This window comes from Indicator indicator, chromosome 4, assembly GCF_027791375.1.
Source record: "Indicator indicator isolate 239-I01 chromosome 4, UM_Iind_1.1, whole genome shotgun sequence".
Lineage (NCBI taxonomy): Eukaryota > Metazoa > Chordata > Aves > Piciformes > Indicatoridae > Indicator > Indicator indicator.
Window position 1 is genome coordinate 22,597,329 of NC_072013.1, and position 27,127 is coordinate 22,624,455.

General features: G+C 40.5%; 1 protein-coding gene across 1 annotated transcript in view; it reads left to right on the forward strand.

Moving 5' to 3' along the window:
- EVL (Enah/Vasp-like) overlaps positions 1–27,127 on the forward strand; it is a 98,819-nt gene that overhangs the window by 20,366 nt on the left and 51,326 nt on the right. The window contains exons 3-4 of the mRNA XM_054400663.1: positions 6,914–7,082; positions 13,110–13,287. Coding sequence (XP_054256638.1) covers positions 6,914–7,082; positions 13,110–13,287 — 347 coding nt within the window. The remainder of the gene's footprint in view (positions 1–6,913; positions 7,083–13,109; positions 13,288–27,127) is intronic.

Sequence of the window (27,127 nt, forward strand, 5' to 3'; positions counted from 1 at the left end):
TTTAGGTACATACAATATTTCCATTTCCTTCTCTATAAAATATGACAGTTGTTTTGAGAGCTACTCATGAAAGAGACTTTGTGCTGTTTTCTTGTAATTATTTAATATTAAACTGTTCAGATGCTGAAGTTCAGCATCAGTGGAGGAAGGTGATGGCCAGGCAGCTGCAGCAAATGCTCAGCGCAAAAGCCTCATATTGTGCTGGCAATGCCGACGAAGACAAGAAGCAAAGGCAGGTCTTCAGTGTGTACATGCAAGCTGAGCAGGAGACCAAAAAATAGAAGCTCTCCTGGGAACTGGGTTTCACTTCAGGCTGACTGGGGCAAGAGCATCACTGTCATGGATTTCTCTCTGCCCAAGCAGGCAATCAGGAGTGAGTGCAAACTGAGGACTTCTGACCACTGGGTCTATGAGTTGGTTTTTCAAGGAGTCCCAGGAAGTGTGACTCCAAAAAGCAACTGGAGATAGTGATTATGGCATCTCAATATTGTGTATAAACCTCTGACTATTTTTCTGCTCTGCTGTTTTTCTAAATGTCTGCTAGAAAAAGATTCAGGCTTCCACATATCACTGAAGATTGAAGGCACCTATCTGGATGTAAAGTCCTATGCATTTTCACTGTGCTTTAGTTTGATGAGTGGCTAAATGCTATTGTTTATGAGGGTTTTGTGTGTTACTGAGGAAATGAGTTCTTCAGTGCTGTGGGTGAGCAGCGGTGGCACTGACAATGCTGCATGTTTGGCGACAGAGAGAAGTAGACTTTGAAAAAGGAGGTGCCAGAAGAAGCCACAAGTGAGACTGACACTATATTGGAGAAACAGGGTTGTGAGCAAAGATGGCAGTGAATCTGTGCTGGAAGGCTGGAGAGCCATTGCACTCCAACAGTTTTATCTGTAATATACACAGGTCTCAGACATGCTCTATATGAGCCCAGATGACCTGACTGACGTGTTCAGAGGGTTTCCCAGGGGTTTTTTGGGGTTTTTTGTAAATCTTGTTGTCAAACAGAAATGCCCTCCTCTTCCTATAAAGATAAGTAATGAAACACTTCCTCGCATCACAGCCGTTATTATATTTATTGTAGTGAAACCAAATAAAATGTTTAGGAAATCAGTTCATTAGAGTTTGTGGTGCACTTGATATGCTGCAGGAACATGATTTATAGCTTACTAATTTTGAGGATGATATAAATACATACCACACAGACCACATGTGTCCATGTACAAGATTTTATGTTTACAAGAGCTGTCTAAGCAGACATTGAAGAAAATTGCTGGCATCTAAAATCACCACCAGCAACTACTTCTTTCACTTCAGGTTTAACCACACAACTGTGACTCTGTAAGCAGAGTCGGTAGAGGAGTGAGATGTGTTAAATGGCTTGTGAGTTATCTCACATGTTCTCAGTGTTGAATATTTGTTCCCAGGTAGGACAAGCCTTGGGCAAAATAGTATTAACAGTTTCTGACACCAATAAGGGATGGTTAGTTCAGTACAAAGTAATTTTGAATTTTTAATCATTTGTAAAGTAGGGAGAGGAGGGGAGGAAATGGATGTGAAATAGAAAATACAATAAATATTTGTAAAAGTATCTGCATTTCCTAAGACTACCAGAAGACAGCTTGTTTGAAGGTGAGAGAATCATGAGCAGCTTGAAACAAGGTAGATATGTATACTAGGTTCAAAGCATGATAGCTTGATTTCTATCAGGGGAGCTTTCACAGTTTATGCGGAGTGAATTTCTGCCCCAGGGAAACAGTTCTGTCTATAAACACAAAGGACAGTGGAAGTCTCCTGGTCCAACTGACTTTCTGGAGTACAGCCCACGGAATTAAGTGTTAACCTTGAGGTTGGATACTTGCAGTCATTTGTTGCACTTCTGAGAACATGATTTGATGGCTCTATGAGAAAGTATTTTAAACCTCTCCCATTGCTTCCTGGAGAGGTGACGTCTGGGTGGGCTGGTTGTGGGCTGGGAGTTCAAACAGGGCTGGGATCACTTTGCACCATGGCAGGATCTGCAAAGAGGCACTGGTCAGAGGTGGGCTCTCAGTGACTCAGTACCACACTCTGCAAAAGTTATATTCATAGGAATATGCCTTGTAAGTAGAGAAAATGTGTCACTGGAGCAGTGCAGCTTGGCCTCTCATCTTTTTTTTAGTCTGTGTCAGGAGAGAAAAACAGAAGACCCTTCAGAGCCTTTCTACCAAATACTTGCCATTATGGTTTACTTCATTATTCCTCTTTATTCTCTATACCAGGTCTTTCATGGTTCAGTTTTGAGCTTTTTGCCCAAATGCATGTGCATAACCCACTGGGCTAGACAGAGTGAAACAGGAGGACTTTTCCCCAATCCAAGGCTCCCCAACTCCTTACCTCCACAGTCACTTCTGTCAACTCACTTCCCCTTGTTCCATACTCCTATTTAATTACTTCCACTCAATCAGGTAATGTCAGGCACTCCCATTAAGTCTCATGTGATAATTCACCAAAAATACAGATATTTTCCTTAAGACTCTCTGTGTTATTTTTTCCATACTCCTTAGTGGATCTTTTTTGGCTATGAGTCCTTGGTAATCATAAATTTACCAGCCAGGTAAGCCAGGAAAGAAAACACTACATTTCTCAGATTCTTGCAGAGACAGAAGAGGAGAATACATTTCTGGCTGCAGCCACCTTTATTGCAGCACTATCTTAAAGGGCAGCCTCTTTGCCACCCCCAGCTGATTGAGGTAGTGTCTGTACTTTAGTTGATACCTTTAAGATTGATGTGACCCATTTGATGCTGGAAGTGCTGCTGGCATCATAGCTAGCAAAGCAGCAAAGAGGAGACAGCAAACCTATTTGGCCATCCCAAACATGCCACTCAGCCACCACTCTCTCCAGGGCTGAGCAAAAGGGTAAAAGCTGACCCTTTCAAGAAGGATTAACTCCAAATTAGCTAATCTGCTGATTTGTGAAGACAAATCCTAAACAGAAGAGGTGGAAGAGAGTGGGTCAGAATAGGTTACACAAAATGAAACAAACAGTATCATTATATATATATATATAAAATAGAATGTTGTAATACCAAAGCAATATTCTGTAAGTCTCAATGATGAATAATGGATTTTAGGTACAAGCTGTGAAGAAAGAATTTCCTGGTCCAGGCTGCTTTTATCAGATAGGAAGTTAATCAGATCTGCTTTAACTTCAGGCAAACAAGGTGGTCCTGGTGCAGAGGTTTACTATCCCATAGATATAAAACTCTGAGGAGAAAACATTTTAAGAATAGGTAGGGTTAGATGTTATGATTTGGATATAAAAGAGTCCCTAAGAAGAACCTCTTCTCTTCCATGTATAAATAAAATGTCTTAAATCTGCTCTAGGGCAAAGTGTAGCACATTGGAGTAGGTGTTATGCACAAATCTGCACAATGTTGTAATTAAAATCCTTCCATGATGCTGGAAACCCAGGTGGATGTCTCTAACAGCTTGCATGTTAATATGACACAAAAAGTCAATAGGGCATTTAGTAATGTTTGGACAAGTATGTGAAACTTGATGAATATTCTCTATTTTTCATTAACTTTAATGTATTCTTAGGAAAATAAGGCAAGTTCTAGAAGCTACATTCATGACTTTGTGTATAAATATTGATGTCTGACAGACTGTACTCATGAAGAAGTGTGACTACGCATAATAGTGTGACTAAACTCCATAATAATTACCTGTTATGTGTAGTTGACCTGAGTGTCAATGCTGTATGATCCCAAAAATAACAAAATTTTTTTGGAGCTTTGTGAAATCATTGTTACTTGATTCACAGTTAAAGTAACGGACTACAGAGAGGGTAATAGAGAAGTTCTCACTGACCTGTATAAGAGGAATGTTTTCTAAACTGTTTTCATATAGTCCCCTTAAAGCAGCAGTAGAAGAGTTGTGCTTTTTTGTGGGTAGGACAAGTAGAGAGTCTTCAGGCATATTGAGTTACATCTCCATGTAGAATGAGACAGGAAGCTAGCGATGGGTCCCTGGGGGCATTTTAGGTTGTGAAAGATTGATGAAGTGCTTTGCAGGAAAGGATTCCCCTCATACTGTACTTGTTTTATGTTCCTTTCTGTTATTTCACTGGAGGCCTGATAACAGGCTTAATCCTGTTTCTGTTTATATGAATGATGAAAATCTTCCATTGACTGCAGGGAGAGCAGAGATGGGGCTTGATGTGTTGCTTTATATTACAGTAGCAATTGGTTATTATGCATTAAATATTGCTTCTGGGCTCCACATCCATACTTCAGTCATGGGGTTGTAGAGGGGTTCTTTGCTGCAGTTTTAAGTTACAGCAGTCTGAAGACAAAGCTGCTGTATTCATTGGAATCTGGATATGGCCATGGTAAGGCACTCATGTCTGTAGGGTTCACTGTGTTCTCTTTGTTGTAAATAAGTATAATTTAATTAATTTTGACTAATTAAGGAGCTAGTGGCAACTGTGGGTTCCAGAATTCAGCTGAGATGGAGATGACTTTGGATCTCAGACTAGCTCTGATGAAACCAGTGGCATAGTCTTGCTTACTTAGTACATCATGGCTTGTAGTGACCAGCAAGGACTAAGGAGAAAGACCTGGTGTTACGTTGGCTGAGTGTGACTCTCCCAGGGACCATGTTTTCTGAGAGACTGGTGGCAATCTGGGCAGGAGGTTGCTGTGGCTCTGGGCAACTGCTTCTCCTCCCAGCTCTGAAGCTGAAGGTGGCATATGACACTTGGTAGGCAGATAGGCATCATCCAGCCATAGGACTGCACTGGAGATTATTTTCACCCATTCCACATGGCAAGGCAGTGTACTTGCCTTTTCCTAGTGCATTTCTGTCCTGTCCTCCTCATCTGTGAATCTAAAGCAGAGTGAGCATCACTGGGCAGGTCTGGAAGATGTAGGCAATGCTGCTGCCACTGCCAGTCTGTGCCTCTTGCACCAGTTGGAGGATTAGACAGGCTGGAGCAAGCTCAAATCCCTCAGCTGCTAGTGTCAGATATGGAGAAGCTGCCTTAGCTTACCTTAAAAAAAAGGGATGGAGAGGTATTTGCTGGGTAAGTGCATCAACAAAGCCAGAGCCGCTCTCCAGGGTATCTTGCATGACAAAGTCACAGCAACTGAGGGATGATCTTGATTTTATAAATTTTCATTAACATAAGTAAAATAATGTTTAGTCATTCTGATCTCAATGTATGGTTTCAGTAACAGAATATAGCATGCTACATAATAAAAAAACTACTTTATTCTCAATTTTCTTACTTTGTTCTTTATGGAGATATCTGCCAGCATCATTGCTCCCTCTGTAAATGTGAAGAGTTAACAGGCTCTTTCTCACAGCCTGGAGGAGGTCTGTGGGCTACCTGGAGTCTGTACAAAGTGACTGATAAAACAATCTGGTATCTGTATACCAGTGTATACATCTGCCTTGGAATTCTTTTTGAGACCCACATATCAGAAAAGATTGAAAATTGATGCTGTAATCTACTCAGATCCTCTTAATACTTACAGTAATGTGCTCCCTTACATTAAAAGGATGACAGTGATGGGATCAAGTGGGTTGGGTTTGCGACATTTGGTGCAATATACAAGTGGTATAATTTGGCACAGTAGCAGTGCAGGGATATGATTTAGCAGCATCCAGAAGCTTCTTGTGTGTTTGTGAGCAAGCAAGGCATTACTGAGGCAAAATTTTAAAAAAAAAATTATGTATATATATGTTCAGGAGAGGGGAGAAAAGGGATTTGTGTGCAAAAAGGATTACCGCTTGATACTGCACTGCCAAAAATTATTTAACACAGCTTGGGCCAAAGAAGGCAGGTGTATATAAATGTATATAGGTCTGAAGTTAATGAGATGCTCATGAACTTAATATCTTTTCAGGACATAAATCCTAACAGCTTTATCTAGGCCTAATGTGCACTATTTGCTCGTTGGCTATCCCTCTTACATTTGAAGATCTCTCATCTCCAACATTTGGAGGATTCTTTTTTCCTTTTTATAAAGAGCTCTTTTTTTCTCTGTTATAAGAAAAGTTAGGAAGTCAGGAGAGTGGGAGGTGGACTCCTGATCCATATTGATGTCATCTCAATAGTATTTGCCAGTGGCATTTCTTGCACATGAAAGGTGTGTTTTAGCATGAATCTGGCACGTATATATTAGTCACAAATATGCAAGCAAGAGGTTAAGAACTGATGAATTTCTGTTAATCTACAGGACAAATATACTTCTATATTAATGCTATACAAAATAATGGCTATTTACATTAACACTGAAATGCATTCATGGAATCCCCTTTCCCACTTTCTTTGTGACTGTTGAAGGAAAAAGAGTTTGTGTTTTGCACCATGTGTTCTGGGACTTCTAAGTGCGTCAGTCAGTCTGGGTATTAGGCATCAGCTGGATTAATATAATCGATTTCTGCAGTTTACCTAACATAGCTTTTGGTTCAAGGTCTGGTTGCTTCCAGTTTTAAACGTGGAACTCAGCTGTGGATGTCATATTTATTTTGTCAGTAATATATATGTCAGTAAGTTTTCATGTAAATGTGCAAGGCTTCACTTGCCAATAGGTACATAAAATAAATTGAGCATTGAGACTGTTGGACAGGTTTTATAACATTTGTGTGAAACAAGTTATTCCTCAGGGCCTAATATTTTTATATAAATTAGATTATCAGTTCAAAACAGCAGCATACCAGAGTTTTTTAAACCTATGAACACATACATGCCAGCTTTAATTTACCAGGCAGATTGTATTCAAAGGATTAGCAGATCTCTTATAAAACATATGTTGCAAATAGTTCTGATAATATCTGTTAGTTTCTTTTCCTTTAGGTATTTTTGCTAGTGCACAGCAAACTCAATGGCTTTTTTTCCTGATTTTGTTGTTTTTACTTTCTAGTGAACAGAGTATTTGCCAAGCCCGGGCTTCAGTTATGGTCTATGACGATACCAGTAAGAAATGGGTGCCAATCAAACCTGGACAGCAGGGATTCAGCAGAATCAACATATACCACAACACGGCCACAAACACCTTCAGGGTAGTTGGAGTTAAACTGCAAGATCAACAAGTGAGTAACTGTATTGAGTTTCCTGTAAATTAACCTTTGATCTCATTTGATACTGTCAGTTCTATACTTCATGCAGTCTAGCAACATTTCCTGCTCCCTGCAAAGTGCCTACAAGCCATTCAAACTTTGTATTTGTATTTTTTTACACACAGAACGTCGTAATTTATTATTGCTTATTTGCAAACAGAATTTTTGGTAGATGCCAGACAGATTTCAATGTAACTTTTCCCTCCTCCATTTTTTGCTTTGTGAAATGATTCTTATTTCATTCTGTAGGTTTTGCTTTCAGCTCCCCCAACTTACTTTTTGCTTATGTTTAGCCCTACATATATATATATGTGTGTGTGTGTATATATATATATATATATATATAAAGGCAGTCATTCTGCACTGCCATCTCACAAAGTGTGATTGCTACATTGTTGTGATAAGTAATTAGTTCCTTGTGATGCATCGTAAAATCCGAGGTGCAGGCTGTGATCTGATTTACAGCAGCCTAAGTCCTCAGGAGCTCCTTGGTATTAAAGGAGCTATATGGGATTTAGATAACCAGAACCGGGATCAGACCCCCCTCAGCCACCAAATCACAGTGCTGAGCCCTGGGCTGCCATGGCATGGCTGCAGGCAGCCTGGCTCATGGGTGTGCCAGGTGGTGCCTTGCATCAGAAGCTCTGTAAGTAGATGTCATGTTTAGGCCATAAATTAAAAAAAATATACTCAAGTGGAGTAGCAGTGCTGTACCTGAGGGCTATTTGCATTTTAAAGCAGAAATTTCAGACTTGGGGACTCCCTGTGTGTTGGCATGAGGCCAGCACAGCAGTTGCAACCCCACCTGCCTGGGCTGCCTGCCTCCCGTGCTCGTCTTGAGCCCTCAACCTGGCAAAAGACTCAGAAAAGGGTGGGCAACAGGAGGCAACACTGCTCCTGGGAAGGCATGGTGAGCACTGCTGCCACTGTGAGATGGGCAGGGACCTGGCAAGGAAGGCCAAATGAAGCCAAATCAGAAAGCAGGAGCTAGGGCACCATCACCTCTCAAGTGTCAGAAATGTTACGTTGTCCAATTTGCTTATGGAAATGCAGATGATGTCCCTCAGCTGTCAGCTGTAATTATGCTTAGACCAAATGGAAGAGTTAGTCAGGCTGGTTACTGGGTGTGTCAATGACTTTGCTTCACTGTCCATATACACAGTCATCATTTTGAAATGGGAAAAGCAGAATAGAATTAGGGAGTTGGAGTTTTTTTTAGCTCCTTGCAGTGCACTTTTGGCCTTTATCTTCCTCGATAGAGCAAAGGTAATATATTAATGTAAGTCCATTTCAAAAATAGTAAAATATTTTAGAAATTAAATGAAATATAGCAGCTTCTTAGTCAGTTGTGAAACTAAGTAACGCTTCTGAACAGGCTGTGCTGGCTGTTTATTTTTACATAGCCAGCAGGTGAATGTAAATGATTTTCATGTGACTGCAGTCTGACATGGGTCAGAATAGTTGGTGTAAAACAAGCCAAAGTCATAAAGTCTACATATATCTCATATACCTGAGATTATGTACCAGAGGTCTGTCTTAATTGGAGTATACATTTGAAAGAATAGAATATATTAAAAACTCAAATCATGTGCTTTAAACATGTTTTGCATTAACTGTAACATTGCTTACAAATGTTTCTACTTACAAGGAGCCTACATGCCTTCTAAAAATCTTTTCTGTTCAGCAGGAAACAGGAAAAAAAAATATTTTTCTAGAGTTCACAGACTAAAAGTCCTTCCTCAGACAAACAAAAAAGGACCTCAGTCACTTAATCTGTCTAAAAGAGAGTATTCACCTTAAATATGATTAGAGAAACAGTAAATTGTAGACAGCATAGCAGTGTAGTATTAAAAGGAACATTCTGAAAGTCTCAAGAATCACAACTTAATATATTTTATAAGTCTCACATGGTATCATAAGCTTGCTAGGCTTGCTAAGTATTTGCATTTAATGAGAACAGAAAATAATTTCTGTTAAAATAATTCTCTGTACAAGAAATGTCATGCTTGTTCTCAGGTTGTGCTAAATCACACTGGAAGTAAGGTTTTAGTAAAAGCTGTTACTTTGCCAAGAAAGCCATATTTTTCTGAAAAGGACCAATCTTTAGCTAATATGGGATTTGGCATATAATGAAGCTAATGAAGCCATACAGATTTCTGAAAGTCAAGAAAACAGTTTAAAATGTGTAACACAACAATACGACAGAGGAACAATTTAAATTTTATTACATACTGCTTGGCAAGGTGTAGACTAGAATAATCTTTGACTTCACCCCTGCCTGCCTCTAATGTTTCCCTTTTAATTTTTGTTGGTTTATAGTACACCTCTCATCTCTTTAATTTTCATCCTCTTTCATTTTTTCATGTATCTTCTGTGGACTTACAGTTTTGGTTTTATCTAGCTGCCTGTTTTCTAGCTCCTATTTGGAGCATGTGCTGAGAGTTTCTAATACTGCTTTCTCATTCTGCTTACTTTATCTGCATTTATCTTCTTCACTAGCTGATGGCGTGTAAAACGTTCACCACAAAGAAATAGGGTTTTTAGAGTGGCAGAACTTCAGCATCGTTCTCACCACCAGGAAGTGGTCACCTGACTTCTTGTTCTTCTTTTGTGTCTGGGTGACGTGCTCATCGTGTGCTTGCGTGCAGCAGTGCCAGTGGTGCATGAATTCCACTTTCTGCTCTTCACAGATGTGCACATTGGCAGACTCATGCTGGCACGAATGGTAATCTTCAGAAAACCAGAAGACTACTTTTGATGCTTTGAAGTAGCCACAGAGGCCAGAACTGTTTTGAAGCTAGGGCCAGAACAGTATTACAGTCACTCAACATCATGAGCTTTGATGTTTCCTTGCAGCCTTCGTTTTCTTGAAGCCCAATACTTCCTTGCAAGCAAACAGCTTATTCTCATGTTGCAGCTGCCAGTTGTAACCTAGCCTGCCGTAAAGGTGAAGTGTGTTATCTTCAGTCACCATGTGAGAAGTTCACAAAGCTAGAAACATACCAGAGTCCATATTTTTGGTTTTGCTGATGAGTAGTAGCTCCCCAGCTCCAGGCTTTGGAGCCCAATCAACAGAGGGTTTAAATATAACGATTTTACAGCGAGTGATTTCAGCTCAGTGTGATCTCATCGCCAAAAGGCGTGTATTAATAAATAGATGGGGAGGAGGGTGCAAGTCAAAACTGAATCACATCTCCTGAGGGTTTGATGTATTGATGTGGCTAAGAAGTGAATGTAAAAACAGGGCCTTGGGGAAGGTGGGACATTTTGCATTTGAGCCTAAGCCAAAACTGAAATGGCGACAACATTCTTGGGGTATAAACTAAACCACGTTTTTTGAAAAATAAGGAACCAATTAATCATCACAGTAACTTACTAGAAGTTGGTCAGGTTTGGGCCTGTTTACGGAAATAAGGAATCTGACCTCAGCTGTAGCAGTTTTTAGTTGCTGTGCCGTGGCCTCCCTGGTTTAGTAGTGGTATGAGTGCTCCCTGTGAGAGAAGTCTGAGCAGTGACAGTGCTGCAGTCTGTTACCTGAACTGGTAACAAACTTCTGAACTGTTTTATACTCTGGAGAAGCAACAAATGTCTTGTTCTGGTTGAATAAGCAAGGGTATGTGTGGTAAGACTTGTGTGAGAGCTCTTCTTATGATCTTGCTTGTAGTTATGCCTCAGATGTGGTCCTGAAGCCCGCTCAATCCCTTCTAGCCCCATTCCTGTGAGTCTTGTCAGCCACCACCATCATTACTGCTGCCAACGTACAACTCAACAGCATACAGACTGCAGTCAGAGGAAAGGGCTTCTTGGTTTTGAGCTTTTTAATAAGTCACAAAATCCCCTGCCTGCCCCAGAATACCTACACTTAGAAACTAAATTGAAAGCATGAAGGGAAGTACCAAGCAGAAGTGAATCAGATTGTTTTTTCACGTTATAGTGATGGGAGTATTGACGGGTGACAACGTATTCGTATTATGCACAACAGATCCATGAAACTCCTTCTTATACAAAATCATTGAAATCCAGATTTTAGCATGGTACAAAGTGCCACAGACATTTGTATCAGTAGCAAGACTATTTTGTTTCAAGATAGAAAATACTAACACGAGTTGGAAAAGAAAAACAGGCGCAAAACCTGTAGTGTTTCAGCTTTTAAGACAAGCTGTGTAAAGAGTTATAGGAAAAACTGTTTATGGACAAATCCATTACTTATTTCTGCAAGAAACATGTATTATAGACTACAGCTGAAGATTAAAAGATGAACTGTTGGCCTGTTCAGCATGGCAGATGTTATCTTACTGACGTATGAAGCTTTTAAGATCCCTTAGAAACACCTGTTAAACAGCTCCTATGCCCCAAGAGGGAGACTTCTTTATTTCAGTTGCTGCTCTGAAGTAAGTAGTTGTCATCATGTGCCTTGCAGGGTCTCAACACCATCTGTACCAGATACCTGTGTGTGCTCATTCTTAACAAAAGCAGAAGAACCCACCCTCATTTTTCTGTATTCCAGAAACATTAGCCAAAGGAGATAAGTGAAACCGACTATTTCATGTTTCATTTCCTAGTTTGAAACTGTTTTGAGTTTGTTATAACGTGTAGGCATTCTGATGATTAATGAAGGTCAACATTTAAAGTCTTTCTTTATTCAACTGAAGGGATCAAACCCTCAGATTCTCTGAGTTTCTTGAGTTGATGTTTAGGGAAAGCAAATTTGAGTTCTATGAAATCATTTTTGGCATAGTTTTTTACACTATGCAACTACACTAACCCTCTGATGCTGTTTTGACTTTAATAGTGCTTTCCTTAACAGCATGCACCAAGATCCCTCTTCCTATTCCTGAATAGCAGTGCCCAGCCCACCTAATTTACAGATGAGCCATACAAACTAGTTTCATGGAGGATTTTCCATTGATTGGCTTTCGATGAGGACCAGAAACTGTGCGATTGTTCTGGCTTCCGGTAAAACTCCAGCCAAAATATCTCCATTTGTAGAGACAATCTCAGATATTCAAACCCAGGTTTCCTATATTTGAATATTGAACTTTAGAGTTTTCCTGCTCATAATTTTAATTTTCTGTGTCCCTGGTGTTCCCTTCTGTCCTTGTTCCACCCAGGGGGGTGGTGGAGTCACCATTCCTGGAGGTCTTCAAAAAAAAGATTGGATGTGGCACTTGGAGCCATGGTTTAGTTGTCGTGAGGTATTAAGTAATAGGTTGGACCTGATGATCTCTGAGGTCTTTTCCAACCTGGTTGATTCTGTGATTCTGTGATTTCCTACTTTTTTTCTGTTTTCAACTGCCCTGTGCCTGTTTAATGAGAATAATTATGATCCCTTCTGTTGGCATTTTGTTTCTTAGATTTGTGTGACAACAGAGTACCATCGTCAGCCCACAGATGGGTATCTCAGGGGTGCTGTCTCTGCCACAGGTCCTTCTGGCTTATTAATGGTGCAGCAAACACTTCTGCCTTTCCATCTTCACCTCAAGCAGCTTATGCTTTTAGCATTGGATGTTTCTGATCAGATTTCAGGTGTACTGTGTAGCTTGGTGCCCTTCACATTCCCTGCCCAAGGACAAATAGGGTATTGTATTTAGCAGATTAGATTGAAACATACAGAAACACTCTCCTGCTGCAGTCACCACATACCTGGAATTTATACAATGTACAGCAGGGGAGGAGGTGGGAGAGGAAATATTTGCTTGTCCGGTTTTGTCATTGTCTATCTGATTATAGAGAGAAAACTTTCTTAACATAAGAACCTAGTGGTGATCGGTCACATGGGTGGAGAAAAGCAAAGCTGGTGCAATGTTTGCATTTATCTTCTGTAGGGCAGGGTGAGTGCCAAGAGCTCTATCTGGCTCATTTTCTGACAATTGTGCATGATCGTAAGAGCTGCCTATGAATTGCCTTTACCAATGTAATTAAGCTTTACCAAAGGATTGGGTTTTATCCCACTGAAAACAGAACTATTTTTAATCTTCATTCCTTTCTTTCAAATCACAGGTAGTGATTAATTACTCAATTGTGAAAGGACTGAAGTACAATCAAGCAACACCTACCTTTCATCAATGGCGCGATGCACGGCAGGTCTATGGCTTGAATTTTGCAAGCAAAGAAGAGGCTACCACATTCTCCAATGCAATGCTGTTTGCCCTGAATATCATGAACTCACAAGATGGAGGTAAATTAGCAGCTACTCTGCTCTTCAGTAATCTGTGTTTGTTATCAGTCACCTGGTGAAGAGGTATTGGAGAGTATGTCATTATAAAACACATTATAATAAAAAATATTCATCTCTGATAGACAGCCTATAGATCAGCATTGCTGTGGTATGAACTGTACAGTTTTTCAGTTCTGGTTTTTTTTTTTTTTCTAATTCCTCATGGTGCCTTAACTTGTGATAGGAAATTAATGTGTTTTTTGGGAAAGCCTCTATAGACAAGTAAACCCACAGATTTATGTGGATCTATACATGCGTTGTATGATATGGAGGATGGCAGAAAGTAACTTGAAATAAACAGAAGTTAGAGTAGAATTAGCAACATTTTATGAGGTAGAGCACAGAGCTGGTATTTCCTGTGTGCTGGGTGTCAGCTACAGCTGTTTGCTCTTATGGGCTGGCTTTCAAAAAGAGTAGCGTGTGGCACCTTGATTATTTCATAGGGAAAAAATGGAAAGGCTTGTACTCTGGGCTTTGACTGATGTTATTCCTAAGTATTGTATTGACTGCAGTTCAAGTTTTACTGTTCTGTGACATTATGATTGCACTAACTTGATGAGAACCCAAAACGAAGTCCTGGTTTGTAAATGGAATACAGATTTTGATCTGCAGTATCTGGATGAAGCACTGCCCTCTCATGCCTATGGTCTCTCTGCAGCTCCTGGGCTGGGAGCAGAAAGCAGTCCTTGTGTGGTGTTCTTTAATTCTACAAAATACACACCACAATCCTGTTTTCCTTTTGAAAACACAGTGAGTCAAGGCTTACATCACTTACTGCCATCCAGGTTTCACTGCAGTGTTACCTGGTAATGGACAGCAGCTCTGCAGAGAGAGGTTGTCTCTTGACAATTTTCAGCATACAAATACGCCCTACTGAAAGGTGTATTTGCAATATAAAAAGTTCTTCTTTTTTCTTTTTGCTATTTCCATTCATCCTGTTACACTGACAAATGCAAAAGTCATCACAAATAAAGAAATGTATTCAGTTCTGAGCTTCATTTGAAGTACTGAGGAGCGAATTCTGCCTTCTTCAGCTGGAACTTTCTCAGTTCTAGTTGTTCCACAGCAGAAAATTCAGGAGGAAATCTGATCAACACTTAGCAGTCCTAAACTCAGGCAAGTTTGAAGAGTATGGATCTTTTGGGCTGCTCGTATGTGTTCAGCCCTTTGAGACCACCGGACAGACTCCAAAATTTGGATACATGGACTATAGTCTTGGTGTGGTGGTTGGTTTAATGTCTATGAAAAGTCTGTCTTTCTTTTGAAAGTTATTCAGTTTCGTTTTATTTTGTTTCCATCTGACTCTTCCCGTCAAAGGGAATGGGGCTTTTGCAGGATTTTGAGGTTGTTCAAGGGAGGTACCATGTGGAAACACAAGTCTCAAGATGAGAATTTATTACTCTTAGGCTAAACTGAAAGAAACCATCTTAAGATAGGTACTTTAATTATGTTAGCTACTTCTAGAAAAGTACAGGTATTTTTTAAAAAGTATTTTTGAGCACTTAAAAAACCTATTAGATTTCTGAGAAGCATATGAATATATGGCAAATAAGGATTTGCATTTTGGTGGGTATTCTTTTATTCATTTACTTAGCACACCAAAGTGTGTTAGATACTTTTCTGACATAAGATCCAGATCATGTTGCATTTAATGTTTGTAGTTGTCACACAAATAGATATGAATTGGGTCACAGCTGAAAAAAAAATCCAACTTTCTAGAGAAAAAAACCCACAATCTGGTAAATATTCAGGCTTCAACAACCACTTTTCTCTCATACATAAAGAATTAAAAGTTTCAAAGATTGCCAGTTGTCCCTTTCTTTACAGCTCAACTTGTGAAAAATTGAAATTTGGTTTAAAGGAAATTTGTGGGGGTTTTGTCCAAAAAAAATCCTCTGATTTGATGAAATAAATTTTTAAAATACTAATTATAAAAATATTTTAAATAAAAAATATTTCTATAAGTATTTCCATTTAAAAGTTTATTACCTACAAAATCATGATAGATTATATTGAGGGCGTTTATGTCATCCTAAGTTTCCCAGTTATTGCAGTGATTCTCAGCATGTGAGTTGACAGCAAAGGTACATAATTGATATAAGGTATAAAGTGTTTTTTCAGATGTGCTTTTCTAGACTCATACAGTGCTTAAGCTTTTGTGGGCATGAATTAGTGCAAATAGGAATTCACACAAGCACACATATCCATATGTCTTTCCAGGCACAACCAGTGCCTGCATTTTCCATCCATTCTGCTGCCTGCATGCTGCATTAGCATTTGCTTTTTCATAGAGAAAAATCATTAAGGAAGAATTTATTTATTGAATCTATGCATCCAGGTATTCAAGTTGCTCATGAGATTATGCAGATGGATGAAAGTTTTAAGGAATGCATTTGTAGGTACTGTGAATGCATGTGTTTAGATAGTTGATACAGAGTCTGGCTTCCATGACTGCTTCTCCCTTCACTCTACCGCCCACTTTCGTAGACTAAAATTAATCATGGTAGACTATGACAGAAAACCTGAGACTACATCATATCTTCAGCAGACGTAGAGTCAGGGTACTGTAACATTTGGGAAAATAACTAGTCTGGGTTGTAAAGTTGTGTGGGCTTTTGAATGGTGCATTAAGCTGAATTAGGTAAAAAAAAAATACAGCAGTCTGTGTTTCGGGGAGTTAGAAACACTTTTTAGGCAGTGCTGACTTGGAAATGAATGAGTCACTTCAAATGAATATAGATTTATGAACTGGTATTGAGAATTACTGTACTGCCCCACTTTTTCATGAGAGAGGCTACAGTAGTTGAGCTCATTCACTGTAGATGCTGATCAGTCTGTGTTGATTGCATGGGCCACTAGTGGAAACTAAACCAAGTGCTTCATTAAATGCCTAAGGTTAAATGGGCTTAATCAGATTCTACATCCAGGCTGTGTTAATCAAGATCATCCCTGGGGAGGGATTATTCCCAGGAGTCTTGACATTCCAGTTTGAGAAAGCTGGGAGAAAAGCCATACTCTAACTTGCTGGCTAGCTGTATTTCTGCAGTGGATGAACTCATAGTTTCATCCACAGGAAGGGGTGGTAATCTTATGCATGGCCAAATTCTCAGTGCAGTGATGGAAGCCTCTCCCAGTGCACATCCTCAGGGTAGAGTGAAGCAAGTCTTGCAGTGCAGGAGCTGAACACGTCCTCAGCTCAGTCTTGCGCTTTGTAAGGAAGCTAATGGTCATGTTAGGAGTAATCTGAAATGAGATAAGACTAAGAAAAAAAAATACAAATGTGTACCATCCTTCCTTTAAAGGCTGACAGTTGCCTCACAGTTGTTTACCTGCCAGTTTGTTTATATCCCTAATTACTTGATTCCCTTATATGTTTCTTTAATCTCTTCTTCTTTATAATAAAAAATGAAGACTTGGTTCTCAGCCAGCCTGCAAAATGAGAGCAAATAATAACATTGACTTGCTCATCACCAATCTCTTGCTTACACTTCTTTAATGATATCATTTAGGAAGACCATTAGTGTGACAAATTACTTCCCATTAAATTGTTTTTCTTTTATGAGTGTCCACTTTGTGAAGCCAGACGTTTTGCTAGCATAAATTAGCTGATGCAAGGAGTGCTTACTGTATCACCTGCTGCCAAGTTTCATGGGGGACAGAGTATTATCTCTTCCTGTCCAGAGATACTGATGAAAAAGTATTTTGCACAGATCCCACCCACAGGCTGTTTGATCTTTGGTAAGCAGACAAGGTTGAAGTTCTTCAGGGTCACATCCCCTTAGATTTAACAAATGCAATGACTGGTAACAGCATGGCACAGTTATTAGAGCAAGATGTAAGGTGAGAATATCAGTAAGCTAAAATAGCAAGTTCTTCACTGTTGTAATTTTGTAAGAAAGATGGTGGTACCTGTGGTGAGGTAACTCCTTATGCAAGGCTAATGGAACATGTACATTCAGTGCTTCTCTGAGTGACAGCATGTACACTCAGTTACACCTCCCTGAGAAAGGAATGAGACTATTTTCTCTCCTTTCTTGCTCCCCAAATCACTAAGAACAGGAAAATGGCTTCATTTCTTTCCTTCTTTAGATGCTCACTTTATATCCTGTCCTTGTTTCCATGCTGATCCCCGACAGTACCTGCATGTTTCCATGCTGCAGAAGAAGGCAGTGGCTTGGCTCTGTGGCTTGGTGGTGACCAACTCCAAGGGCATCTTGGGCTTCCATGGCTTAAGGACTTGGTACCTCTTGGAGAAGAATTGAGAGTCTGATCTATGCAGCCTAATGGTCAATGCCACCCATGACAGTGAATATAACATACTGTGGATTTCTGCTTTTCTTTTGATATCTTTGTCCTGGAGATTTGGATAGTTATTGTTGACTTACAGTTCAGTAAAGTCATTTTTCTAAACATAAACACCATGTGCTGGTAAGCCTTATTCAGAGGGCCATGTTGCAGAATTGAAGTTGAAGACATCAGGTGTCTTATCTGACTAAGAAGGGAGAAGCTGGAAGATAGTATTAAATAGTAAGGGAGAGTTTTGAACAAAATGGCTAATGCTTTATTTATTCTTTTTTTATTCTAAGAAAGCCATTTTCTTGTTCTGACTGTAAGTGGCTTACACACCACGTGATACAAACATTTGTGGGTCACAGAGGGTGCAGAGTTCAACCATGCATCTTCCAGCATGGAACTTCACAGACACAGCTTTAACTCTGAAGGGAGGATGTTTTGTCAGAAGGATTGCTCTTTACTCCTTTTCTTCTAATTAGCAGATCTGGTGGCTTTTCCTTTCCACCACTGTGAATTATTTGGCATGTATTTCTCCATCCCCTTTCCCATAAGTTGGATTTGGTGAAGATCTTCAGAGTTTGAGATCTTTTTCCACTCCTTCAGTCATTCTGCTCGTATCCTTGTCCTGAAGTGAGTGTATCTTGGTACTACTGGGAAGAAGATCCTTGGAAAGTGCTTTCAGCCCTCTGAAGTAAGAGAATGTAAGAATAAAGCATTGATTGATCTAACAGCAGACAAACTGTCAGTATGTAGCATACATTCTCTCCTGGTTAGATTTCCGAAGTATTTGCAAGGTTTCTGTCAGTGCAGGGTATGTGCAAAGATTATGGTGCGCTGCATTTTTTTAACATAGAATTTTGTAATGTTATATTCAGTTCATTTTCTCATTAGAATTTTTCACGCTAGTCCTACGTCTCTTGATATTTCAGTGGCACTGAAGTGTAACTGCTAGGAAAGCCAGTCAGCTGCATTCATCTTCTACAATGCAGTGACTGTTTTATGTGATAATATTGCCCCAAGAGTTCCCAGCACCACAGAGGACGCAGTGTGGGAGGACAAAAAACTGCATCTTCATTACAGTACTGCATAATACATAAAATAACTCATCAATAATGGAGGGGACCTACCACAGATCACAATGCCCACTTGCAGCCAGCTGGTTCCAAAACTAAGCTGGTGTAAAAAGATCCATGCCCATGCAAGGCACTTTGCGTACTGCTCTGCAGACTCATTTCCCGTGCTATCAAGTGTGCTGCTGCAGGCTATAAACTACTAAGACAGTGTATTTGTTGTGGTTTAGCACACTTTAAAGTGTGCTAATAATATTTAAAGATTCATGCATCATCATTGGCCTTCCAGTATCTGAAGGGGGCCTATAAGAAAGCTGGGGAGGGACTTTTTAGGATATCAGGTAGTGATAGGACTAGGGGGAATGGAATGAAGCTGGAAGCGGGGAGATTCAGGCTAGACGTGAGGAAGAAGTTCTTCACCATGCGAGTGGTGAGACCCTGGAATGGGTTGTCCAGGGAGGTGGTTGAGGCCCCATCCCTGGAGGTGTTTAAGGCCAGGCTGGATGAGGCTCTGGCCAGCCTCATCTAGTGTGGGGTGTCCCTGCCCGTGGCAGGGGGGTTGGAACTAGATGATCCTTGTGGTCCCTGACTGATTCTATGATTCTGTGTGGACATTACACGACTGCAGGCACACCATTCTGCTGCAGAGCTTTTAACCAAATCATCCCAGAAGTGGCTCCTATTTATAATGTAGGCATAGAGAATTTGTAAATATCAAACTTCTAAACCTACTAGTGTAAATATGACCTGTGTGGTCAGACACTTCATGCTAGCCAAAACAGCACCCTACAGGCAATGGTTAATTGAGTGCAGGTTAAGCTTTTTCTTCTTTAAAAATCAAAGCTTTCCTAGGGGAATAAGTCTTTCCATAATAACATTTTTTGAAAGCACTAGAGAAATAAGTTTCACAATTTTTCCAACATCATGCTTACTCCGGTTTCAATACAAAATATAGTCACCCAGAAATGCTCTGTGAGCAGTTTCTAATCTAACTTGCTGTATTTCATAAGTCAGTGAAGAGGGAGGGAAAATTTAAGTAAAATGATGAGAATTTTTCCTTTCATCTGCTGTATTACTTTATTAGTGGAATTGTGCCAGAAAAATCTATCCAACATAAATAATCTTTCAGTATATTGCTATATACCAGAGAAATAAATGCCTTCCTCTACGAACTTAAGAGAGATGAACTGTCACTCAGCAAACTAGGTGTGAATTTGTTTTCTTGAGCAACCAATGAAGACCAGTGCCATACCATATGTTCAGCAGATCCCATCTCTGCCTGGCCCTTTGAGAGCAGGAGTCCCTTGTGACCCCAAAGAGAAAACATCTTATCAGTCTGTAGTAGTGTTCACATCTTGCTTTCAGGGTTCTTTCTTTTCTTACTGTGCTGGTGGAGGCGAAAATCCTCATACAAATCCACTGCTTGTGGTTCTGGAACAACCAACTTTTCAAGTGTGCCCTGCTTGCAAAATTGCTCATGTACCCTCTTCTCGGGTTAATCTTGATTTCCTCAGATGCATATATGACACATCTAAGAACCCAGGTACACTTCATAAGTTGAGTTCACATTGAAAGAAACACATTTAAAACCATAAATCAAAGAAGTTGGCCCAGCAAAAAGAAGCAGTAAGTAAAACTGGTTAATTTTCTGTTTTAGCTTGGCTCCAGCTGACTGGAGAAGAGGTGAATTGCTTCATTCATGAATAGATAAACTGGGATTGCAGACTCCTTTCAGTGTTATAAGTGTTGTAAATATCATTGCTATTATTCGTCTGTCAGGAAGTATCAAACTGTTATTTAATTACTCTGCTCTACAGAAGTAGGCATCATTTTTTGCGATTCAATTTTTCAGTCCCCCAGATGGCAGAGATCAGTGGCAGAAAGTCTTACAGGGCAGTGAAGTGCTGTCCCAGTGTTATGCTAATAAGAACCTATGGCATCTTGCTTGTGTGTGTCTTGGCCACTTTTCTGCAGGACTCTATTATAGCCCTGCTTAGAGCAGCAGCAGTGCTGGAGTTGCTGTTCCACATCTAGAACAACAAAAGGTGCCTCTTTTCTTTGAAGAGCATAACAAATCCAACAGCTCTTGAGTCTCTCACTGATGCTTTTGCTGTGCTGAATTCTTCTGCACTAAATGGAAACCACTTCAGGAAGGAAACTCTTTGGGGAGAAAATTGTTAAGAGATTTAAGAGATACTTACTCACATTGAAAGCAAAGACTTCTCCTAGAGAGATTCCCTAGCACCATTGCCCTCAAACACTTGTGCATTGCCTTGAAACTGGTGCAAACTGGCAAAGTTCCCAGAGCTCAGCAGCTGGAGATGCAATGTGGCTTTTTCATGAGACTACAGTAAGTGGCAGAAGAATGTATTTGCTTAGAAAAAAAAAAGAAATTAATCAAAATTTAAGAAGCCCAGTAATTTATGTGCAAGTAGGGTAGGCCAGGTTTAGGCTAGTATTCATTTGGACATCATTTCTAGGGTGTTTGCTTGCTGAATATACCTCTTCATCTGGTGATAGCTCCTTTTGGGGTGTTAACTTGGACTATACATACATTATGCCCTCTGTCAAGCCACAGCAGTGAGTGGAGCTCAGCCTTGAGCCACAGAAATGTGAAAGCAGCCTTGCCTCACCAGATGCCATGACTCAGAAGCAGCTCCATGTCCCTCTTCCTCCTCTGCTTGCTCTCCTCTCCCCAGTCATGGCAAGAGAAGGAGTACCTGCCATGAGCCTAGGCCAGTAGTGCCCTGCAGGTACCCTCAGTGTGCAGCACCTCATGTGGGTGGTGGTGGGCTCTGTCCTGACTCTGCCCCTTGGGCTCTGTGCAGGCAATGAGCAAAGGGCTGGACTGATACCCCAATCTGCTGCATAAGCCATTAGCCTGTGCTTGGAGTCCAGCTCTTCAAAAATCTGAAGCACATGAAGAGGAAATGGCTTTTTGTGATGAGAACAGTATTTTTCTCTTTACTTTTCCCAGTGCTGTATGTGACATATTGAACCTCAGTGCATTTTGTTTTGCTCAGCAGTAACAGGTTATGGGACATTTATTTATTGATTGGGCATCTGATTTCTTTCAGTGAAAGAAAAATTGTTCCTTGGAGGAGATATGGGGTTTGGATGTTTTGTTTTTTTGTTTTGTTTTAAAAAAAGAAACCACAAAAAACACTACTTTCAGTTTTGTATTCATTTTCTGTCATTCTTAAAGTGCTTTGATATTTGGTGTCCCAGAGTAGTTCCTAAAAATAACATGACTTCACTTGTATCGTAACAAGAATTGCTTTTTTAAGGCACATTGTCCTTCTTTTGAGACTTTGCGTGAGTTAGAGGTGCTGTAATTCCACGCAGAACAATGCTCTTTTTACCTCTGTACATACACTGACATCTCACCCCACTCTTCAGACTGATCCACACTACTTTTAAATGTAGTAATAGTTCATAATACGTGATTTACAGATTCACAGATTGCATTGGATTGGAGTGGGCCCTCAAAGGTCATCTTGTGCAGTGAGCTGGGATACCTCCAACTAGGTCAGGCTGCCCAAGGCCACATCAAGTCTGATCTTGAATGTCTCCAGAGATGGTGCCTCAACCACATCCCTGGGCAACCTGTTCCAGTATTTTATCACTCTCATTGTAAAGAAATTCTTCCTTATGTCCAACCCTGCTCCAGTTTAAAACAATTGCCCCTTGTCCTATCCCTACATGCCCTTTTAAACAGTCCCTCCCCAGGCTTCCTGTGCTCCCTCAGATATTGAAATGTAGCTATAAGGTCTCCCTGTCACCTTCCCTTCTTCAGGATGAACAACCCAAATTCTTTCAGCCTGTCTTCATAGGAGATGTGCTCCAGCCCTGTGACCATCTTTGTGGCCCTCCTCTGGACCTGCTCCAGCAGGTCCAAGTCTCTCTTCTGTTGGAAGCCCCAGACCCTGACACAGTACTCCAGGTGAGGTCTCACCAGAGCAGAGTGGCAGAATGATGTCATATCCGTGATTCATTTGAGATGAGATACACGAATGTGTAGGGAGTAAAACAGATTTGGATTATTAATTGCTGAGCGGGCAAGGAACTTGGTTTGTTTTTTATTTAGTAGACTCTGGATTCCCAGCTAAGACCCAGATCTTTTAATAGCTTGCTGTTACACAGTAATCCATGCACTCCCCTAGCTGTAATCCACCTCTTGTGTGTGTGATTGCTCACGTAAGTAATAATTGTGTGACTGCGATACTCCGGTGAGATCCTCCTATGGATTAGAAATGTAGGCATCTATAGTGCAGGGCTTTGTATCTGGTCTAGGCTGTATGTGTGGTCAGGGAACAGTAGCAGATGCTCCTAGGACAGTCAGTTACATATTTTAGGTGTCTCTACCAAGCACCTCTAGGCAAAATTCAGCCTATTTTTCCTCTCTTTTTCTGTCACTGACTGTAAAGGACCCTAAGAACCCTTCTCCAGTACATGCTAATTTTGCTATGATCTTCTCACAAGCTTTCTGATTAATAGGTTAACTATTTGTAATTATGCTGTAATGGATTATTAACTACAATAGTAATTAAGTCTCTAGTTTCCAGGTCCCTAATTTACTATTATTAAACCAATGCATGTAAGCTGTATTTTTAGTGGTTCCATGTGGATTTCCCTGGGATAGTTAGTGAGAATTTGCAGTACATTTACGTTGTGTCTGTATGTGGGTGTTCACGTGAGCAAAGTACATCAGATGATTACCTCTTCTCGAGCTGCCTGAGCTTTGATGGTCTTTGTACATGTAAATTTTTGAATTTTATACCAGAAATGAACTTGGGGAGAGGTTCATACATGCATAGATAGGAGTCAGAAATAGCTTGCTGGGCTGAGAGGATTTTTCATATGTAGTCAAAATAAATCTAATAGTAATTTGAAATTTCTTTCTAAATTCTGTTTTCATTTTGTGCCATTGTTTGCTGTGTGAACCACATTCACTAAAAATGTGTTCTCAATGTTTAGGACCAGAGCACTGAGCTGGGACAGTCAGTGGTGCAGCTGAGGAGGAAGGGCACAGCTCTGCAGCCCTCTTTGACAGCATGCTCATCTGAAGGGAAAATCTGCTGCTTAATTCCAACCACTGAGTGAATCACCATATGCTTCTGCCAGCAAAGAATGTAGAGCAGCTTCTGCTGCTAGCTGGTAGTCCCCATGGAGCTCACACAAAGTCTATTAATTGCCTTCTTAGATGACTCCATGCACTCATCCAGCATCTTATCTTCACCAAGCCAGGGACCTGAAAGCTCTAGATTGTGTGTCATTCTGCAAGCAGAACCTCAGAACCTTACAGAAATGGCTGTTGTAATTTCTCTAGTTAATCCTAATGAAGCAATACAGCTGAAAGTGGAATTCATTTGACTGAACTTCAGCCACATATATGCTAGGGATCTAGTCTACAGTAGCTGTGTAGTTTCTTTTCCACTCCACAGAGTGAAAACATTGAGGTGGTGAGTGTGGATGTTGTCCTGTGCTGCTGGCCCATGGCTCAACAAGCTGCATAGGTTCTGTGACACAGCAGGGAGTGAACCACAGCTGTGGTAAAATGGAACAATCTCGGGCTGTCATGAAGTTTAGAAAGGAAATAATCAGCTATCAGGTGATTTTAGTTCATGAAGAGCCTCACCTTTGCCCTTGTACGTGCTCAGCTGCACAGCTGAGAAGGCAGCATGATTCAGGACTTGAAGGTGCATTTAAAAATCTTCTCCAGTTCTAATGATAAAAAGGCCAAACTCTGCAAAGAAATCACCATCAATGTGATTTGCATGGATTGTTTTATCTGTTGGCCTTGATTAGTATTCGTAAGCGCTCTATCAAAAACATCAGTTTAATGTCATTTCCTCTGCTGCTGGCTCCCAGGGCCTCCCTCTAGTGGTTAGTGCAGCCAAGAAAAGCGCTGCGTACGTCTGTGCAGAACACCATGGTGTTAGAGGTGGATAATGTGGGCGCAGCAATGTAAGCGAGAAAGATAAAGGGGAAAATAAGCCTATTTCATTTCCTGAAAGGAAGGAAAATAACAGCAATTACTTAATGTACTGATTTTGCTCTATTTGGATGCAAGCCTTAGCCTGCTAGGGAAGATAATTCTTAAATAAGCCCATTTCTCCAATATTGATCAAGTCTTGCATAAAAGATCCATCTTGTACTCTTCTTAATTGCCCCAGGATCTCACTGAGGTGATAGTTTGGTGCCCAAAAAATTCAAAGCTGGTCTCTTAGCTCTCAGTTCTGATTGGTGGGATCCAAGGTTTGTATCATGGACGATGGCAACGTTTCCTTTGCTGCACGTGCTCAGCACTTGCAGTTTCACCCTGACATAAATGTGTGAGGAACCATCCTCCTCTGTATGCGCAAAATAGTGCTTCATTTCTTCACTTGATTCTGAAACAGTGAACACAGTGAAACTGCTGCAGTCATCTCTGTGTTTTAACCAAATGCTTCTGAATCTTCTGAGAAAGCACCTGTGACCATCAGACTAGAATATGCTGGCTAGAAACTAGTCCATATGTATGGGCCATAAAGCTACTACTTCATAGACAGTAGGACTGATTCTCCCTCAGAGGGTCTTCAGTTCAGTGTGCTCAGTTTACTGTAACTGCAGGCTTAACCTCTTGCCATGCTCCTTTGGTGCTTTTCTTTACCATCTTCAGGGTGTTCCTCCTGAGTCCCTTCTAAGTCTTCCTTTCTTATTATGTCTGTCTCCCTTCTTTATGGAGACAGTAGGAAAAAAAAATCAACATTTCTATAGATAAGAATATGTAGTAGTGTCTTAAGCAATGAATAGCTCCAAAGGCATGTCCACCTAGCCTGAAGTTAAGCACTGCATGCTCTGATCCACTACTGCTCCTAGTCTGAAGGTCCAGTAAGATAGGGGAATGTGTACAGAGGCACCCATTTAATGACATCCTATCTCAGCAATATAATTAACCAAATTTTGTACTTTGCAAAAACAGGTACCCAAATTATGGGAAAGGTAAGTTTTCTTTCAATTCTGTGTAGAAAGATTGTAAATTTGAGGTCAATTATTATTACAGAGGCCTGATGTACCACAACCAGACAACAGATACATAGAGGATTACATTTTCATACATAATCAGTGGATCTATCACTCTTTTACAACGAGGACATGACTTTATTTTACTCAGAAGACCATGCATAATTCAATATAAGGAAGTCTTTTTTTTTTTTTTTATTCTGATCTTATGCAAGACTCAGGATATGAGCCAAGGGAATTACTGATTTAATTCTTCACAGTTTCTAGTGGTGTTCTGCAGACTGGCAGAATGGTGCTGTGAGGAGCTTGGGAGGCAGCTGGCTTAAAGGTACTTTCCAAAAACATGCCCCCTATATCAGCTGTAAGTGTTACACAGAAGGCAGAGCTGTAAAACTATGTCACACGTGGAGGCACTGAGCTTCTAAAGTGCTGACCAGGAGACAATGCAAGAGAAACTATCCCATTGTGTTTTGTAAAGCAGAAATTTTAGAATCAGTTATTTGTAGAGGTGACGAGCTATGATTTACCATCTGCAAATCTTCTCTTGTATACTGTTCTCTAAGCAAGTTGATGTAAACATTGGGAAAAGAATAGGGCCTCTTGATTTGACATTCAAATCTTGTTTCTCTTGAAAGAGTGTGAAGGATGGGAATGGGTGAGGTGGGAGGAAGCCAACCATAACAACACTGTGGGGGACAGCGTCAAAGGCTTTACTGACGTCCACATAAACAACATCCGCAGCCTTTCCTTCATCCATGAAGCGGGGCAGTTTGTTGTAGAGAGAGATCAGGTTCATCAAGCAGGACCTGCCCTTCATGAGCCCATGCTGCCTGTTGCCTTGCACATGCCACATAAGGGCACTCAAGATGATCTACTTCATGACCTTCCCTGGTACCAAGGTCAGACTGGCAGTTTTTTTTCACGCCGTTAAAAATAAACACACAGTCAGAAGTCATTGGGATTATCACTTCTTTTGAATGCTTGAACTCACTAAAAGTGAATTGTTTGCTGTTGTGAAGAAATGGTACGTTTCCTGCCAGAAAATGTGTGGCAGAGCAAGGAGCAGAACTGCAGCTACCTACATGCCAGTCTGGTGCTTTGTGGACAGGAACAGCAGGACATTCAGAAGGTTGAATAATGTCAGAAATCCATTTGAATATGGATTGTCCTGACATTGAATGGATGTTCATTTCTAAGGTCTTTTAGGTTATGGGGTGTTTGTTTTTAGTTCTTTCAGCATAGCATAAGCAACCAGTATTGGCATCCACAATAGAAATGACTCTGCACATTTGGATCTGGGTGCTTAAGTTCCCCTGTCTCATTTACAAATACACGTCTTTCCATTCCGCTTCTCAAAGTGCTTTGCCAGCAAATCTTACGGGATCCTTGCTAAATGCAAAAGAAAACACTTCGAATCAGCAAAATGGCAAGGC